General features: G+C 36.2%; 2 protein-coding genes across 2 annotated transcripts; one reads left to right on the top strand and one right to left on the bottom strand.

Moving 5' to 3' along the window:
• Positions 1-3543: 3543 nt before the first annotated feature.
• Positions 3544-5242, bottom strand: LOC131619331 (putative FBD-associated F-box protein At3g50710). Its single transcript, XM_058890439.1, has 3 exons — positions 4526-5242; positions 3908-4066; positions 3544-3819 (listed from the first exon to the last, which is right to left on the bottom strand). The coding sequence occupies exons 1-3, from the start codon at positions 5240-5242 to the stop codon at positions 3544-3546; spliced, it is 1152 nt and encodes a 383-aa protein (XP_058746422.1).
• A 3732-nt stretch (positions 5243-8974) lies between these two features.
• On the top strand, positions 8975-11498 carry LOC131620806 (exocyst complex component EXO70B1-like). Its single transcript, XM_058891974.1, has one exon. The coding sequence runs from the start codon at positions 9333-9335 to the stop codon at positions 11265-11267; it is 1935 nt and encodes a 644-aa protein (XP_058747957.1). The 5' UTR covers positions 8975-9332; the 3' UTR covers positions 11268-11498.
• The last annotated feature ends 13048 nt before the right edge of the window (positions 11499-24546 follow it).

Genomic DNA, 24546 nt, shown 5'->3' with positions numbered 1-24546 from the left:
ACAGGATTCCTCATCCAAGAGAATGATTGGTGTAGCTGAGATGAATCATGGTCTGTATGTCCTCACTCAACCACACATCAGCTCCATGAAAACTCTCCCTAGTAACACCATGTATCAAACCATTAACTCCTTAGAGAATTGTAATAAGAAAGATACTTGTAACCTGTGGCACATGAGGTTTGGCCACCCATCTGTAGATAAATTGATTGATATAAATAAAGATTTTCCTTTTGTTCAAACCACTAAATCATCTTTGCCTTGTGATACTTGCTTTTATGCTAAACAAAAACGATTACCTTTTCCACTTAGTTCAAGTGTATCTTCTGCTTTTTTTGATCTTATACACATGGATATTTGGGGACCCTTGTCTCATCCTTCATTATCTGGTTTTAAATACTTCTTAACAGTTGTTGATGATAAGAGTAGATACACTTGGATATTTTTAATGAAACTGAAATCTGAAACCCCTGTTCTTATCAAGAATTTTGTTAACATGGTTAACACTCAATTTAACATCAAAGTTAAGTGTATCCGCAGTGATAATGGCAATGAGTTCAAACTTTCCTCTTTCTATAGTGACAATGGCATTGTACATCAAAATTCTTGTGTTGGTACTCCTCAACAAAATGGCATTGTTGAGAGAAAGCACCAACACCTCCTTGCCATTACTAGAGCTCTATTATTTCAATCCAACTTGCCAAAAATTTTCTGGGCACATGCCATTAGCCACTCTGTGCATATCATCAATAGACTACCCACACCCTATTTGAATCATAAGTCACCCTTCCAGGTCCTACATAATGAACTTCCTGATATTTCCAACCTTAAAGTCTTTGGTTCACTCTGCTTTGCTACCACACTTACTTCTCATAGAAAAAAGCTTGATTCTAGATCAAGGAAATGCATACATTTAGGTTTCAAACCTGGTGTAAAAGGTTTTGTTTTATTTGACTTACAATCAAGAGAAGTTTTTATTTCAAGGGATGTTATTTTCTTTGAACATATTTTTCCCTATCACAACATCCCTGCATCTCCCTCACAGTCTCATATTCACCACAATTATATCCCTTATGATGACACCTTCCTTGACAATCAATTACCCAACAGTCCTGAGCTGGTCCCTTTGACACAAACAAATTCTGACATCTTAGATAGTGACACTTCACCACACATATCCACAATTGACACAAACCACACAATAGAATCACATATTCCCACATCACCTATCCCACCTAGTCTGCCCAGCCCTGCTACAAACCAACAAACTTTAATCAATCGCAACCCTCCAAACCAACAAAATCCTGTCATTAATAACCCTTTACCTAGCAGACAATCTACCAGACTCTCTCAACCACCTAAACACCTACAAGACTACCATTGTTACCTCTTGAGTAACACAAATCATGATTCCACCTCAGCTACATCTCAGTCATCTCACCCATGTAAGTATCCTATTTCATCTTTTCTTTCTTATGCTCACATATCTCCTACATACTCTCATTTCATTTCAAACATTTCTCACATACCTGAACCAACCTGCTATGAGACTGCCATATGTGATGAGAATTGGAAATCTGCTATCAAGGCTGAGTTACTTGCTCTGGAAAAGAACAATACCTGGACTTTGGTTCCCTTGCCTCCTCACAAACATGCTATCGGCTGCAAATGGGTTTTTAAACTCAAGCTACATGCCAATGGTACTGTGGAAAGATACAAAGCAAGATTTGTTGCCAAGGGCTTCACTCAAACTGAGGGTATTGACTACATGGATACTTTCAGCCCAGTTGTAAAAATGACAACAATTCGAGTGCTTCTTGCCATTGCAGCAGTTCATCAATGGCCATTGTACCAATTAGATGTCAACACAGCTTTCCTTCATGGAGATCTGAATGAAGAGGTCTTTATGCATCCTCCTCCTGGATTAACTACACCAGCTTCCAACTATGTTTGTAAGCTTCAGAGATCCCTGTATGGCCTTAAGCAGGCAAGCAGGCAGTGGAACACTAAGCTGACTGACACCCTCACTTCTTCTGGCTATGTTCAATCTAAGTCTGACTATTCTCTTTTCACAAAACAAAGATCTTCAGGTTTTACAGTCATCTTGGTGTATGTAGATGATCTTGTTTTAGGGGGGACTGATGTTAAAGAGATTGAACATATCAAACATTTACTGGATATAAAGTTTAGCATAAAAGATTTGGGAGCCCTCAAATATTTCCTAGGATTTGAAGTAGCAAGGACAAGAGCCGGGATATCATTGTGTCAAAGAAAATACACATTGGACCTGATACAAGATGCAGGCTTACTTGGTGCAAAACCCTGCAACACACCCATGCAACCACAGCTACAATTACACAAATCCTCAGGAGAACTTATCTCTAATCCCACAGCATATAGAAGACTCATTGGGAGATTGTTGTACTTGACTCATAGCAGACCTGATATTGCTTACACTGTAAGTAAACTTAGTCAGTTTCTCGATGCTCCAACCAATGAACATATGCTTGCAGGATTACACACTCTCAGATACCTCAAACAATGTCCTGGACAAGGACTGTTCTTTAGCACTAATTCAACTCTTAACCTCAAAGGCTTCTCAGATTCAGATTGGGGTGCTTGTCCAGACACCAGAAGATCCACCACAGGTTTCTGTTTCTTTCTTGGAAGCTCTTTGATTAGCTGGAAGAGCAAGAAACAAACTGTAGTCTCGAGGTCTTCATCGGAGGCAGAATATAGGGCTTTGGCTCACACCACTTGCGAAGGACAATGGCTTAAGAACCTGCTACAAGATTTTCAGATAGAGCATTCTAAGCCCATTGTCATCTATTGTGACAACAAGTCAGCATTACACATAGCTGCCAATCCAGTTTTCCATGAGAGAACAAAGCATATAGAGATAGACTGCCATGTTGTTAGGGACAAAGTGCAGTCAGGCCTAATACACTTGCTGTCAGTATCCTCAAAGGAACAGGTAGCTGATATTTTAACAAAGTCTCTGCAGCCAGGACCATTTCAATCACTACAAGCCAAGCTAGGAATGATTAATATCTTCTCTAGCTTGAGGGGGGATGTGAAAGCACAAGATAAAAATGGGTCAGCAACTAACTCGCCTACTAAGCACTAATAGCCATAACCGTTTTGCCAAGTGTTCTCATTCTATTGGGTAGCTTAGTTTTTAGTTTTGTTGTGCTGTGTATATATGAGCCAAGCATTGCATTGTACAGATTAGATTTTGTGAGTAATAAAACTAGAGCAGAACTATATTCTTCTTTCATCATTCTGCACCTTTATCTGTTAACAATGGTGTATTACCATTGATTTTCACATGAATGTTATGACACATTTCTGTTAGCCTTCCTCTTCAACAATTGTTTGATCACAATGTTGAAAATCAAAGTAAATTCTTAATCACCAGTAAAAAGCTAAAATATAGTTTGCAATGGCCATTCACCCTCAAGTTAGATTATAATATAGTTTGCAATGGACATTATAAACTTGAAAAAGATAAGGGTTAAAAAAAATTGAGGAATTATGCCCAACATTCTAATAACCAAAACCAATTGAAATATTAATATTACACTTCGAAGAAATTCTTGGACACGAGATTAATTCTTCTAAAGCACCTCGGAGTTGTAATGCATCAAACAAGGTGAATTTCAGGACTTCTAAAAGTGGTGCATATTTTAAAATATACGTTGCTAATCGAAGGTCAACTTCGAAGGCGTCAAACCTTAAAGTACATGATCGGAGGTGAGAAGAAATACAATTAGGAACCGTAATTGGGTATTTCCAGTTTTTGAATAAATCTTGGTCTCGCAACTGCAAAACATATAACAAAATAAGATTTGTGAAACAACACCAAAAGGAAAAAAAGAAGGAACATAAACAAGACAAAACAGAAAATAACCACAGCAATAGTGAGACTTTGAAGTTTGGGGCAATTCTGGAGCAGGCCCATCAGATCTTCACAGTATTCTGAGGCGATTGCAAACAGTTCAAGGTGGATTAAGTTTTGAAAGCTTCTGTTATTGGGAATAATCACTTGCTCAGGAAGCTTTCTATTCACCTACAATAATTTTATATAATATCAAAATGAAATTTAATGTCAACTGCCCAATGTGACAGCTTCATATATGTTTGATTCTCATCATCAGACGCCAATTGTACTCTGCTCTCAATATTATTGGTGCGATAGTCTTCGCAACCATATCGGACCGCAATTACTGCTAAAATCATGCGAAGCTGCACATCAAACACCTTTGTCCACTTTTCTTTAAATATTTTTATCAAAACTCAAAATTTCAAAATCTGAAAATTAATTTACTTATGATGTAAGAAAAAATCTTAACGTCAATTGTTTTTCAGTATGTATTTCAAACATTTTCAAATAAATATACAGCCGCAATATGCATAGCAATCACAATGACTGTAATTGCAACACCCGCAAGACATCCACATTCACGCGCCAGGAATTTAAAACCATGACTGTGATTCCTTAAAATTTCATATCAAATCTATAACTTACCCAAAGTTTTAAAATCTGTACATTATAAATTGCTGTGAAGGGAACATCAGATTCACAGATGTCGGCTCTGATCAACTTCTGTAAGGATTTAAATTCTCCTGTATTGACCTTGGAACTCTCATCTTGCGTGATATAATAAACGTGAGTGATATTCAAATCTTCCAAAATGGGACACCCATAAATAAACTTTTTGAAATTCTCATGATTTTTCAAGTAAATAACATCTAAATGAAGGGTCTTAAGCGATGGAAGATCCACGGAGATATCACCCTGCAAACCGAAATTCTTCACTTTGAGAACCACAAGCTTTGGAAAGGTGAAAGTAGTTGGTGGCAAGGTGATTCTGTTGTTCATATTAAATAAAGTAAAATATAGGTAGAGATTCTCCAGAGGATGGCGTTTGGCAGTTTGGATCAAATTGTTGAAACGGCCATGTTGCTGCCAATGGATAGACTCACATTTGAGGTGAAGTGTTTTGATAAGTTTTATGGAGAGCATGACTGAGTCAAGGAAGCTACGGAAGTGAACGAAGGCATCTTTGTCATGAAGGGATTCGTCGTGGAAGTGGAGAGCCGTGAGTAGTTTGCTGAGTGGAGTCCATCTCTTGGAGAGAACGGTGGTGGAGAAAGCAAGTTTGATTGGAAGTAAAGAGAGGATGTGAAGAAGTAACTCATCCGGTAAATTGCTGATCCAATCATTGGGTGCTGCATTCTCCATTACAGGGATTGAGATTGTGATGAGTTGCTGCTTAGTGAAAAAGATCACATAACAATTTTGTCATATTATATATTTGACGGCAATCAGAAAAGTAGGAAGGAAAGCAATTGCTTTGTGGTTAAACCTAGTTAGAGTACTATTATATTTAAATTTACATTTGTAATTTTGTAAATAAGTATAAACTTATTAGATTTTTTTTTACACAAATTATGTATACTAGATTAAAATAAAATTAAATATTTATAAATTTCATAAAGAAAAGCGACAGTGCACTAAGAGTGTAAATTATTTTTACTTTGTCAACCATGGATGTTCATATCCAAACCAATTCAAATAAATTAGATTGGATAAGATCCATTTTTTTAATATATCATCCAAAACCAAACTGAATCGCAAGTAAAGTTATCTTTGGATCAGATGAATTTTTGCCTGAAAACCAATACAAACCGAACCGCGAACACCCTTATTGTCACCTAATGATAATCATATATTCCGCCAAGTCAGACTGTAAAATTTAAATTAATTATATGATTTGATGTTTTAAAGGGTTTGGAATCTGGAAATTGATTCATTTTTCAATTATCAGGGCTTCAGAAAATGTGAAATGGAGTATGGTTTGTATGTGCAACATACCTCTAATGGAAATGTGATTCTTGCGTCTCTTTATGTAGATGACTATTGCTAATAGGAAGTTGTAGTACTTAGATAAACAAGTCCAAAAGGTGTTGATGAATGCTTTTGATATATCTGACCTTAGAAATATGATATATTTTCTACGAATGGAGATTTTATGGTAAAAAAGAGAATCATTATGTATCAGATGAAGTATGAACTTGAGCTGTTGGAGAGGTTTGATATGATGAACAACAAGTCTGCAATCACACTTGTAGAAACAAACGATAAGCTAGACTCTAATCCAGATGGTGAGGAAGTAGATGCTACAACCTTCAAACATGTGGTTAGCTCTCTAAGATATCTATACAATACCAGACGTGACATATGTTATGCAATTGGAATGGGGAGTAGGTTAATGAGTAAACCAAAGTGGTCATATTATTAAGTTTTAGTCAAAATCCTTAAGTATTTAAAGGAGACTCTGAAGCATGAAATTCTGTTTTCATATGGAGTGTCAGATGTTGTTGAGCTGATTTGCTATTCAAACTTTGACTAGTGTGAAGACAATGTAGACAAAAGGAGTATTATAGGATACATATTTATGTATCTAGGTGCTCACATTTCTTGGTGTTCCAATAAGCAAACAATGGTTGCATTGTTAATCTATGAAGTTGAATATATTGCTAGAGCATTGTCTACGTGCCAAGTTGTTTGCCTAATGAATTTGTTGCACGAACTGAAGTTCAAGGTGAGCAAACCAGTCAAACTGATGATTGATAACAAGTCGGCAATAAACTGTGCTAATAACATAAAGTTGCATTGGAGAAACAAATATATAGATGCTAAGTATTATTTTATGCTAAATTAAGATCATAATGGAGTGTTTGAAGTTGTTCACTGTAGCACTCAGAAGCAACTTGCAGATGTGCTGACTAAGGCTATCAAGATTGAACATTTCATCAGTTTGAGGGATGAAATTGATGTTGTTGTTTTTTAATTGATTGAATATGAATTAAAGGATGCAGTTAGTGTTAGAACAAGATTTGTTATGATCAATATTCTATGTTTTGATGATAACATTATATATGAAGTTTGTATAAGACAATGTGGTACTCTAATCCTTTGCATTTTCCATTTCAGGAAATATAGAAAGAGTATGCACAAATCAGTGCTCAGAAGCAATGACTCAGAAGGTTCTGAATGGCTACATCAGAACATGCTCTGACAAGACATCAGAAGATGGTCAAGCAGAATCAGAACATGAACTATGAAGTATCAGAAGAACATGAAGTCAGAAGTAGAAGCACTGAAGTTCTGAATGGTATCACGCTCAAGCTCTTCAAAGTCAGAAGACAAGAAGATGCTCTGCACCAAGCTGTTTGACTATGATATTCAAACGTTGTTATCTACAAATCTGAGTTCATAAGCAAGTACAAGATGACAGACTATTAAGTCTAATCTCCGACTGACAAAAGAAACATTAGAAGCTACAAAAGGCAAAGTCAGTAAAAGCAGCAAAAGCATGGCTCGATGTAGTTGACAAAAGTGTGAAACATTAAATGCAACGTTGTACTATTCATGCAAAGCATTAAATGCAACCCAACGGTCATCTTCTCCCAACGCCTATATATAGAAGTTCTGATCAGAAACAGCAAAAAAAGAACACTTGCGCAAAATACCAAAACGCTGTCAAAATCAAAGCTCACGAACTTCATCTTCAACCTCACAAACTCTTGTAATATTTTAGTGAGTGTTAAGCTTAGAACTTAAGAGAAATATCACAATTGTGATTATAGCATTATAAGAAGCAATCTTACTCTTGTAATCATTATTTTTACATTGATTGTAAAAGGTTCCTAGAGTGATCAAGTTGTGATCAGTAGACTCTAGAAGACTTAGAAGTTTTCTAAGTGGTGAATTCATAGAGTGATCAAGTTGTGATATGTATACTCTAAAAGACTTAGAAGTTTTTTAAATGGATAACCATTGTAATCAGTTGGATTAGTGGATTAAATCCTCAGTTGAGGTAAATCACTCTAAGGGATGGACTGGAGTAGTTTCGTTAACAACGAACCAGGATAAAAATAATTGTGTTCATTGTTTTTATCTTACAAGTTTTTAAAGTCACATTTATTCAAACTCCCCTTTCTAAGTGTTTTTCTATCCTTCAGTTAGTTGTAATTTAAATTCAGCATTGTAGTTGCATTTGCATTTCATTTAAGTTTGCATTTGAGTTTAATTTGATTTTGGGTGTTAGTATGTAAACTTATAGTTGTTGCATTTGTAGTAAAATTCTGATTTGAGAAATTGAGTCTTGTAAGTTAGTTACAAATTTTTCTCTCTCTTCCTCTATGCAATTCTTCCTTCATCTTCATCTTCTTCAATTATTGTGCATCAATGGAAGTGTGAATTCCAACAATACACAGATATCAACCTCATATCTTCAAACCGTTAAAAAATGTTAATCATAAAACACAATTCCTTATTCAGATCTCACACTTTAGGTTGAAAAGTTAAATCAAAATAACAATAATAAAAATTAAAGGTTGAAGATGAAGAGAAATACAAATTCAAAATAAAACTTAAAAAGCATTTTAAGAGATTAAGAGAAAAATGTGTTATAGGTAGAGACGTAGAGTAGTATGATACACAAAAACTTATGCATGTTGTGAAAGGGATTAAGAAAAATGACGTGGTAACACAATCATGTGTTATGATGACACATGATTTCGTGAGAGTGATTAACACAAAATCATAATGTGCTATGATTCATTAAGTTTAAATTTAAGTTCAACTTATTTAATACATGACTACGAACCATGTTTAAAGAATTAACAATCGGCTATCGTATTATTATTCGTTTGGTTCATGCCACTCTAGGCCACTCTAGTTAAAACCAATACTATATATATATATATATATATATATATATATATATATATATATATATATATATATATATATATATATATATATATATATATATATATATATATATATATATATATATATATATATATATATATATATATATATATATATATATATATATATATATATATATAAATTCCCTTTATCTATGAGACGTGAAAGAGGGAGTACCTCAGAAGACCATTCAAAAGCCAACGACAACATTTGGATATTTCAAGTTCCTACATTCACACCAAAGAGGTGAAAAAAATCAAAGTTAACTGCAAGGCTGCAACGACTACTGACATCAACCTAAGAAACTGCTTTCCACATTCACTCTCACCTTTATCTTCTTCTAATCTTCTCCATTCATCAAAATCCACATAATTTTCCATCGTTATATACCACCTCTACCCTCAACTTATTCCCCAAAACCGCGTCTCAGAAAGGGCATACCCGTCATTCCCTCTTCCCCAATCATTCTACTTACTAGATCATTCCAATTTGTAGCTTCTATTTTCCTCATCAAATTTGATTATTCTCAAACTTAATACATTCTCTAAAAATGGCTGAAAATGGAGAAGAGAAATTACTCGCTATGGCACGGCACATAGCAAAAACGCTAGGCCATAACAACAACATTATGTCCGATGACATTCTTCAAATATTCTCGAACTTCGATGGAAGATTCTCGAAGGAGAATCTTTCCGAGAAGCTCCCAGTTCTAGATACAGATCCCAGAACCTGCGCCGCACTGGATCACTGCCTCAAAGCCCTCGACCGTCGGATCTCTCACTACGTCTCCTCCGATCATCCTATCTGGGCGGACTCCGCTGACGCCGAGGCTTTTCTCGAAGCCGTCGACGACCTAATCGCCTCCGTCGCAGAGTGGAACCATCTCACCGCTGATAAATCCATCGCGACGTGTCTTGCACGCGCCGAGGATATGCTCCAGCACGCTATGTTCCGGCTGGAAGAAGAATTCCGGTCACTCATGGAACGCGGTGGTGAGTCGTTTGACCTAACTCAACCCTACCAACCCTACAACAATGATTCAACTGAGAATTTACCGTTTGATTCGGAGGAGGAAGATGAAGAAAACAACGGCGGAGAAGAAGAGGATCTGATTCCTGTTGCGATGCCGGTGACCGATTACGACATCGTGATCGATGCTTTGCCGTCGGTGACGATTAATGACCTTCACGAGATCGCAAAGCGAATGGTTGCTGGTAGTTTTGGAAAGGAGTGTTCGCATGTATACAGTAGCTGCCGGAGGGAGTTCTTGGAGGAGAGTATTTCGAGATTAGGGTTACAGAAACTTAGTATTGAGGATGTTCAGAAGATGCCATGGCAGGATATTGAAGATGAGATTGAAAGATGGATTAAAGCTTCCAATGTTGCTCTCAAGATACTTTTCCCCAGCGAGCGACGGCTCTGTGATCGTGTTTTCTTCGGATTCTCCTCCGCTGCAGATTTTTCCTTCATGGAGGTTTGCAGAGGATCCACTGTTCAGTTGTTGAATTTTGCTGATGCTGTTGCCATTGGAAGCCGTTCGCCCGATCGGTTATTCAGAATCCTCGATGTTTTTGAAACATTGCGTGACCTAATTCCGGAATTTGAGGTTTTATTTTGTGATCAGTATAGTGTGTCTTTAAGGAATGAAGCACTGACGATATGGAAGAGGTTAGGGGAAGCAATTAGGGGTATTTTCATGGAGTTGGAGAACCTGATTCGCCGAGATCCGGCTAAGGCGGGAGTTCCAGGTGGCGGACTTCACCCGATTACCCGTTACGTGATGAATTACCTTCGTGCTGCGTGTCGGTCACAACAGACATTAGAGCAAGTGTTTGAAGACTATGGACATCCATTAAAGGAGTTTCCTAAGATTGATGATAGAATGCATTCGTCTTCCTCTTTGTCAGTGCAAATGGATTGGATTATGGAGCTATTAGAAAGCAATTTGGAAGCCAAGTCCAGAATCTATAAGGACCCTGCTCTGTGCTATGTTTTCTTGATAAATAACTGCAAGTACATTGTTCAAAAGGCTGAAGATAGTGAGTTAGGAGCACTTTTAGGAGATGATTGGATCAAAAAACACACTGCGAAAATTCGGCAGTACCATATGCAGTATCAGAGAAGCTCATGGAATAAGGTGTTTGGGTTTCTAAAATTGGAGAACAGTGGCTCAGTGCCACCTAATGCCATAGCAAAGTCTATGAAAGAGAAGCTGAAATCGTTCAACACGGCGTTTGATGAGTTATGCAGAGTTCAATCTTCATGGTTTATCTTTGATAAACAGCTTAAGGAAGAAATAAGAATTTCCATTGAGAAACTGTTGTTACCAGCTTATAGAAAATTCATTGGCAGGTTTCAGAGTCTTGCTGAAGTTGGTAAGAATACTGATAAATATGTTAAGTATGAAACGGAGGAAATTGAAGTGAAACTCAACGATTTGTTTCAAGGTAGCAGTGGATCAACTGGTAGCAGAAAACGAAGCTAAAGGTGTATGCACTTTGTCTATGTATCTATTGTGTAGTTGTAATACAGAGTTTTGGGTTTAGTTGTAAAAGATTTTTGATCTTGTATACTAGTTGTTCTGCTCAGTTTCATTATGATGATCGAAAATGTTTTTGCAATTGTTGAAACTTGAAAGCCACCTGAGTTTCAATTGTCAGCACTTAGAATAGAGTGAAAAGTTTTTTAAATCAACCAACAGGATTTTGTATACAAATTTTGTATGTGTTTCCATTTTTTTATTTGAGTCGAATTTAATACTCTGAATTTGATCGGTTCATCTCTAAACATTGGGTTTATTGAGAACTTAATATAATATAGGTTTAAACTTCTTTCGGACTAGAGCAAACAACAAATCTAATCATGCAATCATAATCAGACTGCCTAGTCAAATTTGTTATGCCTTAATATATATGGGTGTGTTTGGACCCTTAGACAAGTAGGTTAAAGGTGGTTTTCCTTAGTTCGTTATATGTATCAACAATCTCAGAAGTTAAATGAACACGGACTTCCCAGTTTTCCTAAGGTTATGTATCTCCTTAGAGAGGAGTTTGACCTTCTTGTGATTCCAGAAGTGCTAAGCTCCATGTATTGAGTGTATTCTAGGACTGAGTTCTTTTCTTTCATCTCAGAAGTGCGGTGCTTAGGTTGTTTTATGGTTGTTTCGTTAGGTGCTTAGACTTCATTCTCTTGGCTGTTTTCTCCTATATGAAGTGAGTTGGTTCAGTTCCCTTGAGTTGTGTGTAGGTGTATTTGTTGTTATCTAAAAAAAATAGAAGAGGTTGCAAAAATGGAAATTATCATGTAATGGCGGAACTGTTAACCATAACTAGACTTTTATTGGGTTGGGTTGGAACTTCCCTCGAAACTCAATGGAAAGTCATAAAGCAAAAACAGAGGCATGAGCCATAAACAATTGGAAATATATGAAATCAATTCTAAGGGTTAGAGTAAACATGTGGAGAGAATTGATGGAAAACTTATCTCACCAAAATATCTAAAGTATTGAAGCTTTGTATAAAAATCATACAATAAGCAGCCTTGGTCTTTTTCTTTGAAATTTCAACTTAAATAGATATACTTTCATATGTTGTCTTTGCTATCATGTTACTGAGTTTGTCGAAACAAACTCAGTGGGGATTCGAAATTACTCTTCTTTAGTTTTACACAATTGAGAAAAGATGAAGCATATTCTAATCTAAATTTGGAGACAGTTGATGCAGCTAGAAGTGGGACGAAATGTCCTACAAGCAAATCCTGCAAGGAAATAGAAGGGTTAGTAGCACACACAAGCAAGTCACATAAATGTCCTTAGATTTAAAGGCTTGCATGGAGTTTGACTAGGTAACTACCTTCTCCAAAGGTACTTCTAAGGATAAGGATGATATCAGCAACGAGTTCTACCAGTGACCCAGAATTGTCAGCCCCTTCTAAAGCACCCTCGAACATGATACATACATACCATGCAATGATACTTTGAGAAAGAACCTATCTGAGCTGTAGTATCGGGTAGCGACTATGCTTTTAACATACATCAAGAGTAGTCCCCCCACCATGTTCCTAAAAGTCAAGATGGGTTAAAGGTAACTAAAGGTCCTTAAGCTCCGACTCACCCACGGATATCCGCATGAACCTCCCTCATACAAGAGAAGCATGCAAACACCCATAGAGGCCTAACTTAAGCGTGAACTCTCATATTGACCAATCCTCCACATACATGAAGGAGGTCGCCATGACTATGCCACTTCCTATCTTAGGTGTACTTGAATCCGGGTGTAGGATTCGTCCTTCATTTAATTCCCAAAACAGCCCTGAAAAATAAAGCAAGCGAAGCAAACAATAGAAAACATTTAAGTGGTCCTAAACTTTAAAGGTAACCTCTCTTTTATTCGAAAAATCCCCAGCAGAGTCGCCAGTTCTGTAATACGGTGAACTGACTTTAAAGAAATGTCGCGATAGGCAAGAGTCGCCACCGACTTTTATTTTATCCAATTTAATAGAAAGGCTAAAAGAACAGAAAAAAACCTTTTAAAAAGATTTTGAGTTCGGGGGGTAATTTATACAAAGGGAAGGTTTAAGGCACCCTTTGCATCCATGGTTTTTTATGGGCTCTTAATTGCTTAGCTCATTTGTTTTCAAAAGTTTAGAAATGTATAGAAAAAACAACATTTGAGTAAGGACTTTAGCTTGTAAATAAGCGTAGCCTTTTTGAAGGTTTTTGATAAAAAGGTAAAACAAATTTAAACCAGAGCAAACAATTAGGAGGTAATTACCCTTAAAATAAAAAAGGTTCTTTTAGCCTTTCAAGGCTATCCATATCATAAGAGGGTAGGAAGTCCTTTTATTGGAGGTTGAAGGGTCGTCGAAGTTATCGTTCGCCATAAGACTGTCCCTGCCATAAAGAGGGCAGGTAGTCTAAGAAAAAGACGAAATAGTCATTTTAGGCAACCAATGAGGACACCTCAGCAATCGAAAGGGACTATCATCATCATATCGTAGGCAACCTTGAGGGACGAGATCATATAACCGAAGGCAACATCGAAGGGACTTATGATCTTTAGTGATGAGAATGAACTGAGGGCAACATTTGCTGAGGCATCCTCGTATCCAAGGGACTTGACTATTCTGTAATAAGCAAGGCAACAAGGCAGCAAATAACAAGGAAACAAACAACAAGAGGGGTTACCTTTAAAGGTGTGTGGGTGCACAATCACGTGGTTGATTCAGATATATTATCTTGTAATTAATTATTCTAAATTCAATTCGAGGTTTTCACGCCCTAAATTACTAACCACACAGTTAATCAGAAAATAAAGCAGTAAAATTAAATCCTAATTACTATTACAACCTCGGAGCAGTTACATAATAAGGCAAAAACAGCTTGTGGGCAAACCACAAAGAAAGAAATAATTAAATAGATGATAAGTTTAGGGTTACCACAAGGTTTGAGCTTTAATCGATCTGGTTAACCCTGAAAATTAGGCACAAAGGAGAAATGTTAGTGCATTAAAGATCGTCAACCCTAATTGACTAAAAAATCTACGAACCCTAATTGATTAAAAATAAACCAGGTTTAAAACAATTAGTTTATATACAATAACAACTTAACAATATGGAGAATTAAGAAAAGCGAAAGTTCGATTAAATTAAAAAAATTAAATAATTTATTGGATTAATTAATTAATTAAAAGCAAATGTGAAAGACAATTATTGTAAAAAAAAATGATTATTTTTAATATTACAAGAAAAATCGAGTTTTTGATTAAATAAATAAATAGTGATATGAAATTATTATGATAAAAAAAGTTTAAGTGAAATAACTTAAAAAAAAGAAATAAGAAAAAAGAAATAAATAACAAGGTATGTATAAAAATAAAATAAAAAAAATAAGGAACTTAGCTCTGTGATCTGGTGTGGTGATGCTCTGAGGATCTATGGTGAGGCTGCATCTTTAATCCATCTGATCCAAATTCGCAAGAGATCTAATGGCTTGTGTTGAGGATGCACCGTGGTCATGCGTTGGGAGCTGTATGGAATCTGTGAAACAAATGCAACAAATAATTTTGAAAAAAAGGAACTAGCGGAACCAGGGATCGAGTCTGCCCACTCCAGGTCGCTTGCCCATGCTCTTTAGCACCTGCACCATCAACGCTAGTTGATAATTAAAGCCAACGGAAAGACTATATCAAAAGAATAGATTTTTAAATGAAGGAAATGTGCGCCCAGCCATGGTCATCTCCTTCACTGGTTTTTCTGGAAAAAGTATACACTTTTACCTACGGTTTTCATGTGTCACCATGCAAACACCCATAGAGGCCTAACTTAAGCGTGAACTCTCATATTGACCAATCCTCCACATACATGAAGGAGGTCGCCATGACTATGCCACTTTCTATCTTAGGTGTACTTGAATCCGGGTGTAGGGTTCGTCCTTCATTTAATTCCCAAAACAGCCCTGAAAAATAAAGCAAGCGAAGCAAACAATAGAAAACATTTAAGTGATCATAAACTTTTAAGGTATTCCCTCTTTTATTCGAATAATTCCCAGCAGAGTCGCCAGTTCTGTAATACGGTGAACTGACTTTAAAGAAATGTCGCGGTAAGCAAGAGTCGCCACCGACTTTTATTTTATACAATTTAATAGAAAGGCTAAAAGAACAGAAAAAGACCTTTTAAAAAGATTTTGAGTTCGGGGGGTAATTTATACAAAGGGAAGGTTTAAGGCACCCTTTGCATCCATGGTTTTCCATGGGCTCTTAATTGCTTAGCTCATTTGTTTTCAAAAGTTTAGAAATGTATAGAAAAAACAGCATTTGAATAAGGACTTTAGCTTGTAAATAAGCGTAGCCTTTTTGAAGGTTTTTGATAAAAGGTTAAAACAGATTTAAACCAGAGCAAGCAATTAGGAGGTAATTACCCTTAAAATAAAAAAAGGTTCTTTTAGCCTTTCAGGGCTATCCATACCATAAGAGGATAGGAAGTCCTTTTATTGGAGGTTGAAGGGTCGTCGAAGTTATCGTTCGCCATAAGACTGTCCCTGCCATAAAGAGGGCAGGTAGTCTAAGGGAAGGATGAAATAGTCATTTTAGGCAACCAATGAGGACACCTCAGCAATCAAAAGGGACTATCATCATCATATCGTAGGCAACCTCGAGGGACAAGATCATATAACCGAAGGCAACATTGAAGGGACTTATGATCTTTAGTGATGAGAATGAACTGAGGGCAACATTTGCTGAGGCATCCTCGTATCCGAGGGACTTGACTATTCTGTAATAAGCAAGGCAACAAGGCAGCAAATAAAAAGGCAACAGGAAACAAGAGGGGTTACCTGGAAACAAGAGGGGTTACCTTTAAAGGTGTGTGGGTGCACAATCACGTGGTTGATTCAGATATATTATCTTGTAATTAATTATTCTAAATTCAATTCGAGGTTTTCACGCCCTAAATTACTAACCACGCACTTAATCAGAAAATAAAGCAACAAAATTAAATCCTAATTATTATTACAACCTCGGAGCAGTTACATAATAAGGCAAAAACAGCTTGTGGGCAAACCACAAAGAAAGAAATAATTTAATAGATGATAAGTTTAGGGTTACCACAAGGTTTGAGCTTTAATCGATCTGGTTAAGCCTGAAAAGTGCATTAAAGATCGTCAACCCTGATTGACTAAAAAATCTACGAACCCTAATTGATTAAAAATAAACCAGGTTTAAAACAATTAGTTTATATACAATAAACAACTTAACAATATGGAGAATTAAGAAAAGCGAAAGTTTGATTAAATTAAAAAATTTAAATAATTTATTGGATTAATTAATTAATTAAAAGCAGATGTGAAAGACAATTATTGTAAAAAAATGATTATTTTTAATATTACGAGAAAAATCGAGTTTTTGATTAAATAAATAAATATAAATAAATAGTGATATGAAATTATTATGATAAAAAAAGTCTAAGTGAAATAAATTAAAAAAAAGAAATAAGAAAAAAGAAATAAATAACAAGTTATATATAAAAATAAAATAAAAAAAATAAGGAACTTAGCTCTGTGATCTGGTGTGGTAATGCTCTGAGGATCTATGGTGAGGCTGCACCTGTAATCCATCTGATCCAAATTCGCAAGAGATCTAAAGACTTGTGTTGAGGATGCACCGTGGTCATGCGTTGGGAGCTGTATGGAATCTGCGAAACAAATGCAACAAATAGTTTTTGAAAAAAGGGAACTGGCGGCACCAGGGATCGAGCCTGCCCACTCCAGGTCGCATGCCCACGCCTTTTGCCACCTGCACCATCAACGCTAGTTGATAACTAAAGCCAACGGAAAGATTATATCAAAAGAATAGATTTTTAAATGAAGCAAATGCGTGCCCAGCCATGGTCATCTCCTTCACTGGTTTTTCTGGAAAAAGTATACACTTTTACCTACGGTTTTCATGTGTCACCATAGACCTGCATAAATCAAACTCATAAAATAGTGCAAATAAATTCCAGATAAAACCATAAATCAACGGGAAATCGTCTCCTGAGTTCAATGGTGCCCTTAATTTGGGCTAATTTCATTCCTAATTAAAGTCCCTAATTTGAAACTCATTAACCCTAACAATGGTGGATCTCTCAGCCTGCAATGAAACTTAAATTAAATCACCCAGAAAGAATTAAAACATGATTCTAAACACAAATGCATAGTCGAAACATATTTTTGATACATAAATTCGCAGAATCGATCCTTAAAAGGACTGCTCAAACCGTGATATGCAGTGCCGAAATTCTGGGCGTGTGGATACCTCGTGGTGATCCGGGATGCTCCAGGGAATACTGGGAAATCTTGTTTGATCTTTAGAAAGGCTTGAATTGGCCTCCAAATCGGTTTTCTCAGTTTCTTGATTCCCTGATTTTTTTTTATTTGAGTAGGATTACTGAGCAGTCGATATCGTCCCCCTTGTGGTCAGAATTATTATGCATATATAACATAATGAATTAGGTCAGAAATATGGGATTCAATCTTGGTAACTTTGAAATTGATATTTGATTTTCAATCACATGCCAATCTTTCCACATTTGTTTCAATCTCCTTCCAATTACATTCAATGACTTCCTTGTATTTCAAGATGATTTGAAGGCCTTCTAGAATGAGGTGAATCAAAACATATGCCTAAAGAGATTCACTTCCCATTTTTATGTGATTTATTTTGATTGAATTGAATTTTTAAATCAATCAAAAATAAAAATAAAAATAAATATCACAAAAACGTGGGATTGGGGTTGGCAACCTTAGAACCAATTTTGGATCATAAAAAAATAAGCCCATTTGGAAAAAATCCAAGTTTGGTCCTTATTTGTTTCATGTATTTTCTCAAAAGTTAGTCAACTTCAACAATGCATATCTCTCCCAATTTTTTTTTGTATGGAAGTGTTATAGAACTTTTTGGAAAGCCCAAGATGTCCTCTACAAGCCACTTTGGAACATATATTTCATTTGGAGATTTTATCTTGATGATATTGCTCCTGACAAAAAACAGCTTTTTGCGATCTTCTAGAAGGACCTGTAATGTTTTGGCTCATATCTCTTAGGTGGAAGCATTTCTTGACCTTGGGTCCAACATCAAAGTTGTAGAGAATTGAATTTCCTTAAGAATGAACTTTGGTTGGGGAATTTCTGAGAAAACATGAGAGAGATATGGCTGGTCAAAGTTGGGTTGACTTTCTCCTAAAAACCTTAATTTAAAAGCTTAGGGTTTTGATAATTTTAGAGATTTTCTTGATGAATCATGATCAACCCTTGATCAAATGATGAATGATACTTCAAAGTATTGATGTTGACCAAAAATCAGGAGTTTTGACCGTGTTTTGACCATAGTTCACTTTTAGGTCAAATAGGTCGATTGTTGACCATCTGAGCAGTTGACTGAGCAATCTTATGAATCAGAGCTTGAAACTTGGCATGAGGATCCTTTGAAGCATATGAGAGGCCATGGGATCCATTTGAGGTCTTAGAACTTGATTTGATCTCGAGAGAAGCAAAACCCTAGTTTGAGGGTTGTTGTTTAGGAGAGTGTACATTCAGTCAAGTCCTGAGCCTTTGATATTCAAATGAGCTTGAGTATGAAAATGTGGTGGAAAATTTTGGGGTATGACAGTTGGTTATAGAAAAGATGAGAGAGAATGTAAAATAAATGCAATTTGAAATTAATTTTATCTTGAAAATATGAAAGATGGTTTTTTCGCTTATATTTTGGGACAAGAAAAATTCATTTTTCCTGATATTTTGCGACGGGGGGAGTACATGTGTGACATACAAAGAACAGACGAAACCCTAAAAGCTACTAATCCTTATTCCTAGCTTCGTAATCTTCTTGCGTTTAAACTCTTTCTTTTATAAGCCAGTGTAGCGCTTGGATATTAAATCTGGCTATAACCTTCTGCAAATCAAATCTTATCTAATCAAATCTTTAAATGCAAGACAAACGAGTTTGACATCCAATAAGCAAATCATATATTTTGTTATCTCTCTTGTTTTGAAACAAATCTTCAGAGAATCCAATCTTTAATGCGCTGTTTGATCCACAAATGACAAAAAAATCTTCTAGAACAATAGAAACAAATATTCTTGAAATAGAAATAACACAGGATGCAATTTCGTAGAAACATGTCACGACATCTTGTCCAACATCTTGTTGAACTTATTGTTTTACCAAAATGCGGCCAACAAATCAAAACTTAAAAGCAGCCATAGGCGCTTTAAGGACTCAAACCCTATTTCAGTCCAAAACGCACAAAATCCTGTTTTCCATGTGAATCATGTAATTCTTTTCAAGAAATTGGCCAATGCTTATTAGAATACATTTGATTCATGGAATGTATAGAATATCTTTGATCAAGGAATGACCACAATCCATTGTCATGATCAAAACATCACCGACCCCGTCGGCCGCTAAAGTGGTGTCATATGCGAATCTCACTTTATTCTTCGTGGCTTGATTGATTTTGAAAAACCAATCCTTTCTACCTGCCATATGTGTTGGAAAACCCAAATCCAAGTACTACTTATTGTAACATCCGTATTTTTTTCCTTAAATTAATTTAATTAGAATTTAAATTATTTATTGGAATTAATTGGCATTTCTTTGAAAATTATGGAAAATAAGAGAATTGGGCCAGTGTGACAATTAGTAAAGAGGAGGTGTTAATTAGTGGGCCTTTTACTAAGTTATGCTATTTTCCATAAAATAAAGGAAATTGGGAGAAGAGGAGTTAGAAAGCAAAAGAGGAGAAGACTGAAACACGTGAAAGAGCAGAGGAAGAGGAGAATGGAGAAAGAGGAAGATTCAAGAATTTGACTAAGGTAAGGGGGGACTCTTCCGGTTAACCTCTATTATCGGGTCGTAGGCGTTAGGATTGAAATTGTATACTATTGATTCGATAGAGAATATGTTATAGGTTGGGGTTTTGGTATTTAGGTTCAATTTTGTGAACTTTGTGTGATTACTTGTTGGTAGTGATTGTTGATGTTAAAAGTGTTGTTGGTTGATGATATAACTCATATTGCATGTGAAATCCCTCTGTTTTTCGTATACAATCGTATTGGTTCGATTGGGGGATGTTTGGGGGGATTCAAGGTGCTGAAAACTGGTTTTTGGGTTGCAGGTACGAGAGGTAATCGGTTACCGAAAGGGGTGTAATCGATTACCCATAGTAAAAACAGCAAATACGGAATTTTGAACTTCAGTAACCGATTACTGGTGTTTGGGTAATCGGTTACCGCTGTACGTTTTTGAAAAATACTTGTTTTTATAAAACTCATAACTTTTGATCCGTAAGTCCGTTTTGGGTGTCGTTCGAAGCACTAGAAAGCTAACGGAATGCTCTTTATGATTAAAATAAATTAATTAGCACTAGATAATTTAATTATTATGTTATTTGAAAATGACATGTAATTGTATCTGTGTATGCCATGGATTAATGTTATTTAAGAATAACATGTATGGAGATTGTGTATTATGTGCTAATTGTGATACATGAAATTGATGAATGATAATTTCTATGTATTGTTGTAATTGTTACATGATGAATGTATGTTATACCAATGGTGGATAATTCAATATGTTGAATTGTGATGGATGTGTTAGACGTAGTATTATGATGATGTAAATCTCATGGTGTTGTTGTGTGGATTGATGTACTTGGTACATAATTGTGGAATGTATTATTGTTGTATGCATTGTGTGATGAGTCGAGATATGATAATGTGATCATGTGGTGATTGTTTTGATGTCTAATGATGTTATTGTGATTGAATGATGCATATATATAAACATACTTTGATGATGATGATGATGATGATGAAATGAGTATTTGGAGATGTTACTCATTAGACTTGACGATGTTATAAGTATGTTCATGTATGTTTGCATTCATTCATGTTCATTGATGATACTGTATCCATAAGGGTGTGTTGGATCAGTGAAGGGCATGATTCCCATTGTGTGAAATCTGTGCCGGCAGGGCCGTATCTTGATGATGTTGGATCGGTCATGGGTTATTCCCATTTGATGATGTTGGTACCACATGCATAGTGTCAGTTGCATTCATATGCATAATTTTATAACATGATTGGATGTTTTCCAGTGTTATAAATATTGATAATGTGTTGGTTGTTTATGATGATGAAACTTGCCTGAATATATGTTGATGTTGGGTGAATATTATACTGTTGATGTTCTATCGTTTATGAACTGATAACATTGTTTAATTGTGAATGAGACTCACCCTTACTGTTGATCATTTTCAGATTGAGGATAGCGGATGTTCGACTCGGTGAGGATTAGCTCATGAGTCAGTTGTTTAGTTAGCGTCAGGTGTCATGCTCTGATAGTTGTAACACTGGGGACGCGATGTTTAGAGTTTATGTTTTGTAACTCTAGTTATGTTTTGATGTTTGAAGGATTAGTTTGAAAGATGTTAAACTTAATCTGTTTGATTTAATTCCGCTGTGTTGACATGAATTGTTTTGATTAATGAGAATTGCCTCAGTGAATGCATGACATGACTGAACGATGTTTTTGATTTATTTTCGAATTGTGGCACCCTTATTTCATGTACTCTGAATAAACTTATTTAATTTTCCGCGGGGTTTAGAAGGGTGTTACAATAGTGGTATCAGAGCAGGTTGGTCCGTCCGGCCAATTGTCGAGTTAGTTGAGTTACGCGACAGTTGTATACTGTCGGTGTTTTATCCCTTGGTACACGACATGTGAGTGAATCACTGTCGGTACTTGTTTGTTTTGTTGCAGGTGTTGGATTGAGACAAGTGGGGGAGAAGCTTGGCTTCTCGGTAATGTTTCAGTTGTAAGACGATTGATTCAGTAGGTTGTTGTTGGCAACCGTGCGAGCGTTGTTGGAGTTGTTGTTTTCCGAATCGAAGGTGACTTGAAATTAAGACTTGACTGGTAATTGAGTTGGAACATCTTGAAGGAAGATGATTAGAAGTAATTGATGATTAGTTGTAGGAGAGGGAAATTAAGAAGTTGCAATGTATCAGCTCTGCTGAGGGCTGCGAAGTTGTCAGTTGAGTAGCCTTACGTCTCGGAAGAGGTTCAGCTGCAAGTTGCAAAAAGGATTGTCGTCGTAATATTTCAGAAATTGCACTTCGGCGATGGGATGTGTTACTCAAGTTATAAGAACGTTTGGAAGTGAAGAGATATGATAAGGGGCTGTTTGGAATGCGATCGAGTTGAAGAGAATGAGTTTTCGAGTGAGATTTTCGTAAGTAAAACGCAGGAGAATTGCTGAATAGGTGCAGAACTTCGAAAATTCATAACTGGAGTTCTGGACATCCGAATTGAGTTCCGTTTGAAGCTTCGGAAAGCTAACGAGATGAACTTTGTTATAAAAATAGTTGCAGCAGCTGTAACGTAATTAATTGTGACGGGATGATGTTGGAAAGAGGTGAAGTTACGGTTACTCTTGTTCTTATAACTAGATTTGTTTATTGGTACTGCACAGGATGTTAGTGTCAGAGTTGAACGGATTGAAGGAATAATTAAAGTCTTGCTGAGAAGTAATTTTAGCGATTGAGTGTACCATTTGAGGAGTTTTGGAAATATCGTTTAAAGTGTCGCTGTTTGGACGTTGGTGTCTCACCGATAAGATCCAATAAGAGGGAAGTGCGCGAGTTGTAAAGACTCAAAGTGAATTATCGAACTATGACGATGTTAATGAGTTTGAGTGCAAACTCGAAAAGGACACTATTATGTAGTAACGACGGTTTATGCTTACATATGGTTGTCGGCTATCTATTGACAAATTGAGGACTTGATCACCCTTAATCTCTTGTTGATAGTAGACGGAATCATATGGATGAGATGAAATTGTTTGTTACCTTAATGGTATAAGATGTGGTGAATGCTAAGCCGTGAGAATAATCACTCACCATGTTGTGTGAATTTATAAAGAAATGAATGTGAAAGAGTGCGACATATTGGACGATAACTTAAGACGGGTAATCGGAGTCGCACAACGAAAGTGTGATGTGGAGTAGTGTTATGGGTACTACTAGTGGACAGTGAGGAATTAATGTGTCGGAAGCCTACGTAGAGAATATGAATTGATCTATATGTTGGATTTAGAATCTAGTGGATGTAAGGATGTCGTGCTGGAAGATTATGACTCTTTTGAATAATTTCCAAGACGATGAGTATGTTATTGTGGTTGTACGTAGTTAACGAGTATGTATTCTGCGAAGTGAGGACGATGAGTTGATACTATATGATGCTATAACAATTTTATGCTGTTGTAAAGTGTTATTGTAGATTCCAGATATAATGAAGAATTATACTCTAAGAAGGACGAAGTTGATTTAATTCTTAGAGAAGAGCGAGACTCTGTTTGAGCTATTTTGTAAGCAATGGTATATTGAGGTTGATGGGTGTGATTATAACTACTTGTGTGTACTCGTTCTGATGGTTAGAATTTTTTTATAAATAAAGTAAAGCAGGAATTAGTTTTTTAGTACGAGTAAGTATTGCTAAGTGGTAGATTGGTACCATGTATGGTAAAGAATGATTCTTGAACGAACGAGTAAAGAGGGCCAGAATTGGGTAAAAACTCGAAAATCTAATTGGTAATGATGATTGTAATGAGTAATCAGAGCAGTGCAGCGGGAATGAAATGTAACGTGTTGGATGATTGTTGGTCTGACTTGAGAGGAGTCAGATAGTTGAAATTTAATGATATGAGGAATACCATTATTGAGTTTTCTTGAAGGAAGTAGTTGGTGAAAAGTGTTAGTATTATGTTATGACTCAAATGGAAAAGTATGTTTAAGGTTCGCACGTTCTTTAGATGGAATGTATTACTGCAGTGTTGATCAAGTGTGATCATGCTATGGATAAGGAATGATATTACACAGACGTGTGTAGCGGAAATCTATATAAGTGTTAAATGACAACCTTGTTCACAGATGCAGATAAGTTAATGTCCTAATGAAAGTGATACTAAGTAGTAGGATATTGAGAAGGGCGGATAGGATTGTGGGAAGATCCTTGTCCTAAATAAGGTTGTGATCTCGCTTTCTAGGATGGGATCCTAGTGCGTATGTATAACCTTCTAAGATGGAGAGGTTAGAGCAATGCTATACATCTTGCTGACGTGAGTGGAGTTCTCTTTCAGTTTGAGGATGAATTTGATTTCGGGATGGTAAGATGAAGGATAGTGTACAACTATGAGTACGCGTTTGGTTGACTATTCATGTCTTATTCAGT

The sequence above is a fragment of the Vicia villosa genome, linkage group LG7 (genome assembly GCF_029867415.1).
Source record: "Vicia villosa cultivar HV-30 ecotype Madison, WI linkage group LG7, Vvil1.0, whole genome shotgun sequence".
Lineage (NCBI taxonomy): Eukaryota > Viridiplantae > Streptophyta > Magnoliopsida > Fabales > Fabaceae > Vicia > Vicia villosa.
The sequence above is the reverse complement of the archived record's forward strand: the minus strand, read 5'-3'. Positions and strand labels throughout refer to the sequence as shown.

Excerpts from the sequence above, each read along its gene's own strand:
- LOC131620806 (XM_058891974.1), top strand. The coding sequence starts at position 9,333 with ATGGCTGAAAATGGAGAAGAGAAATTACTCGCTATGGCACGGCACATA.
- LOC131619331 (XM_058890439.1), bottom strand. The coding sequence starts at position 5,242 with ATGGAGAATGCAGCACCCAATGATTGGATCAGCAATTTACCGGATGAG. Across the intron at positions 4,067-4,525 it reads TACAGATTTTAAAACTTTGG|GTGAATAGAAAGCTTCCTGA; the intron begins GTAAGTTATAGA and ends AAATTATTGTAG. Across the intron at positions 3,820-3,907 it reads AAAGTCTCACTATTGCTGTG|TTGCGAGACCAAGATTTATT; the intron begins GTTATTTTCTGT and ends TATGTTTTGCAG.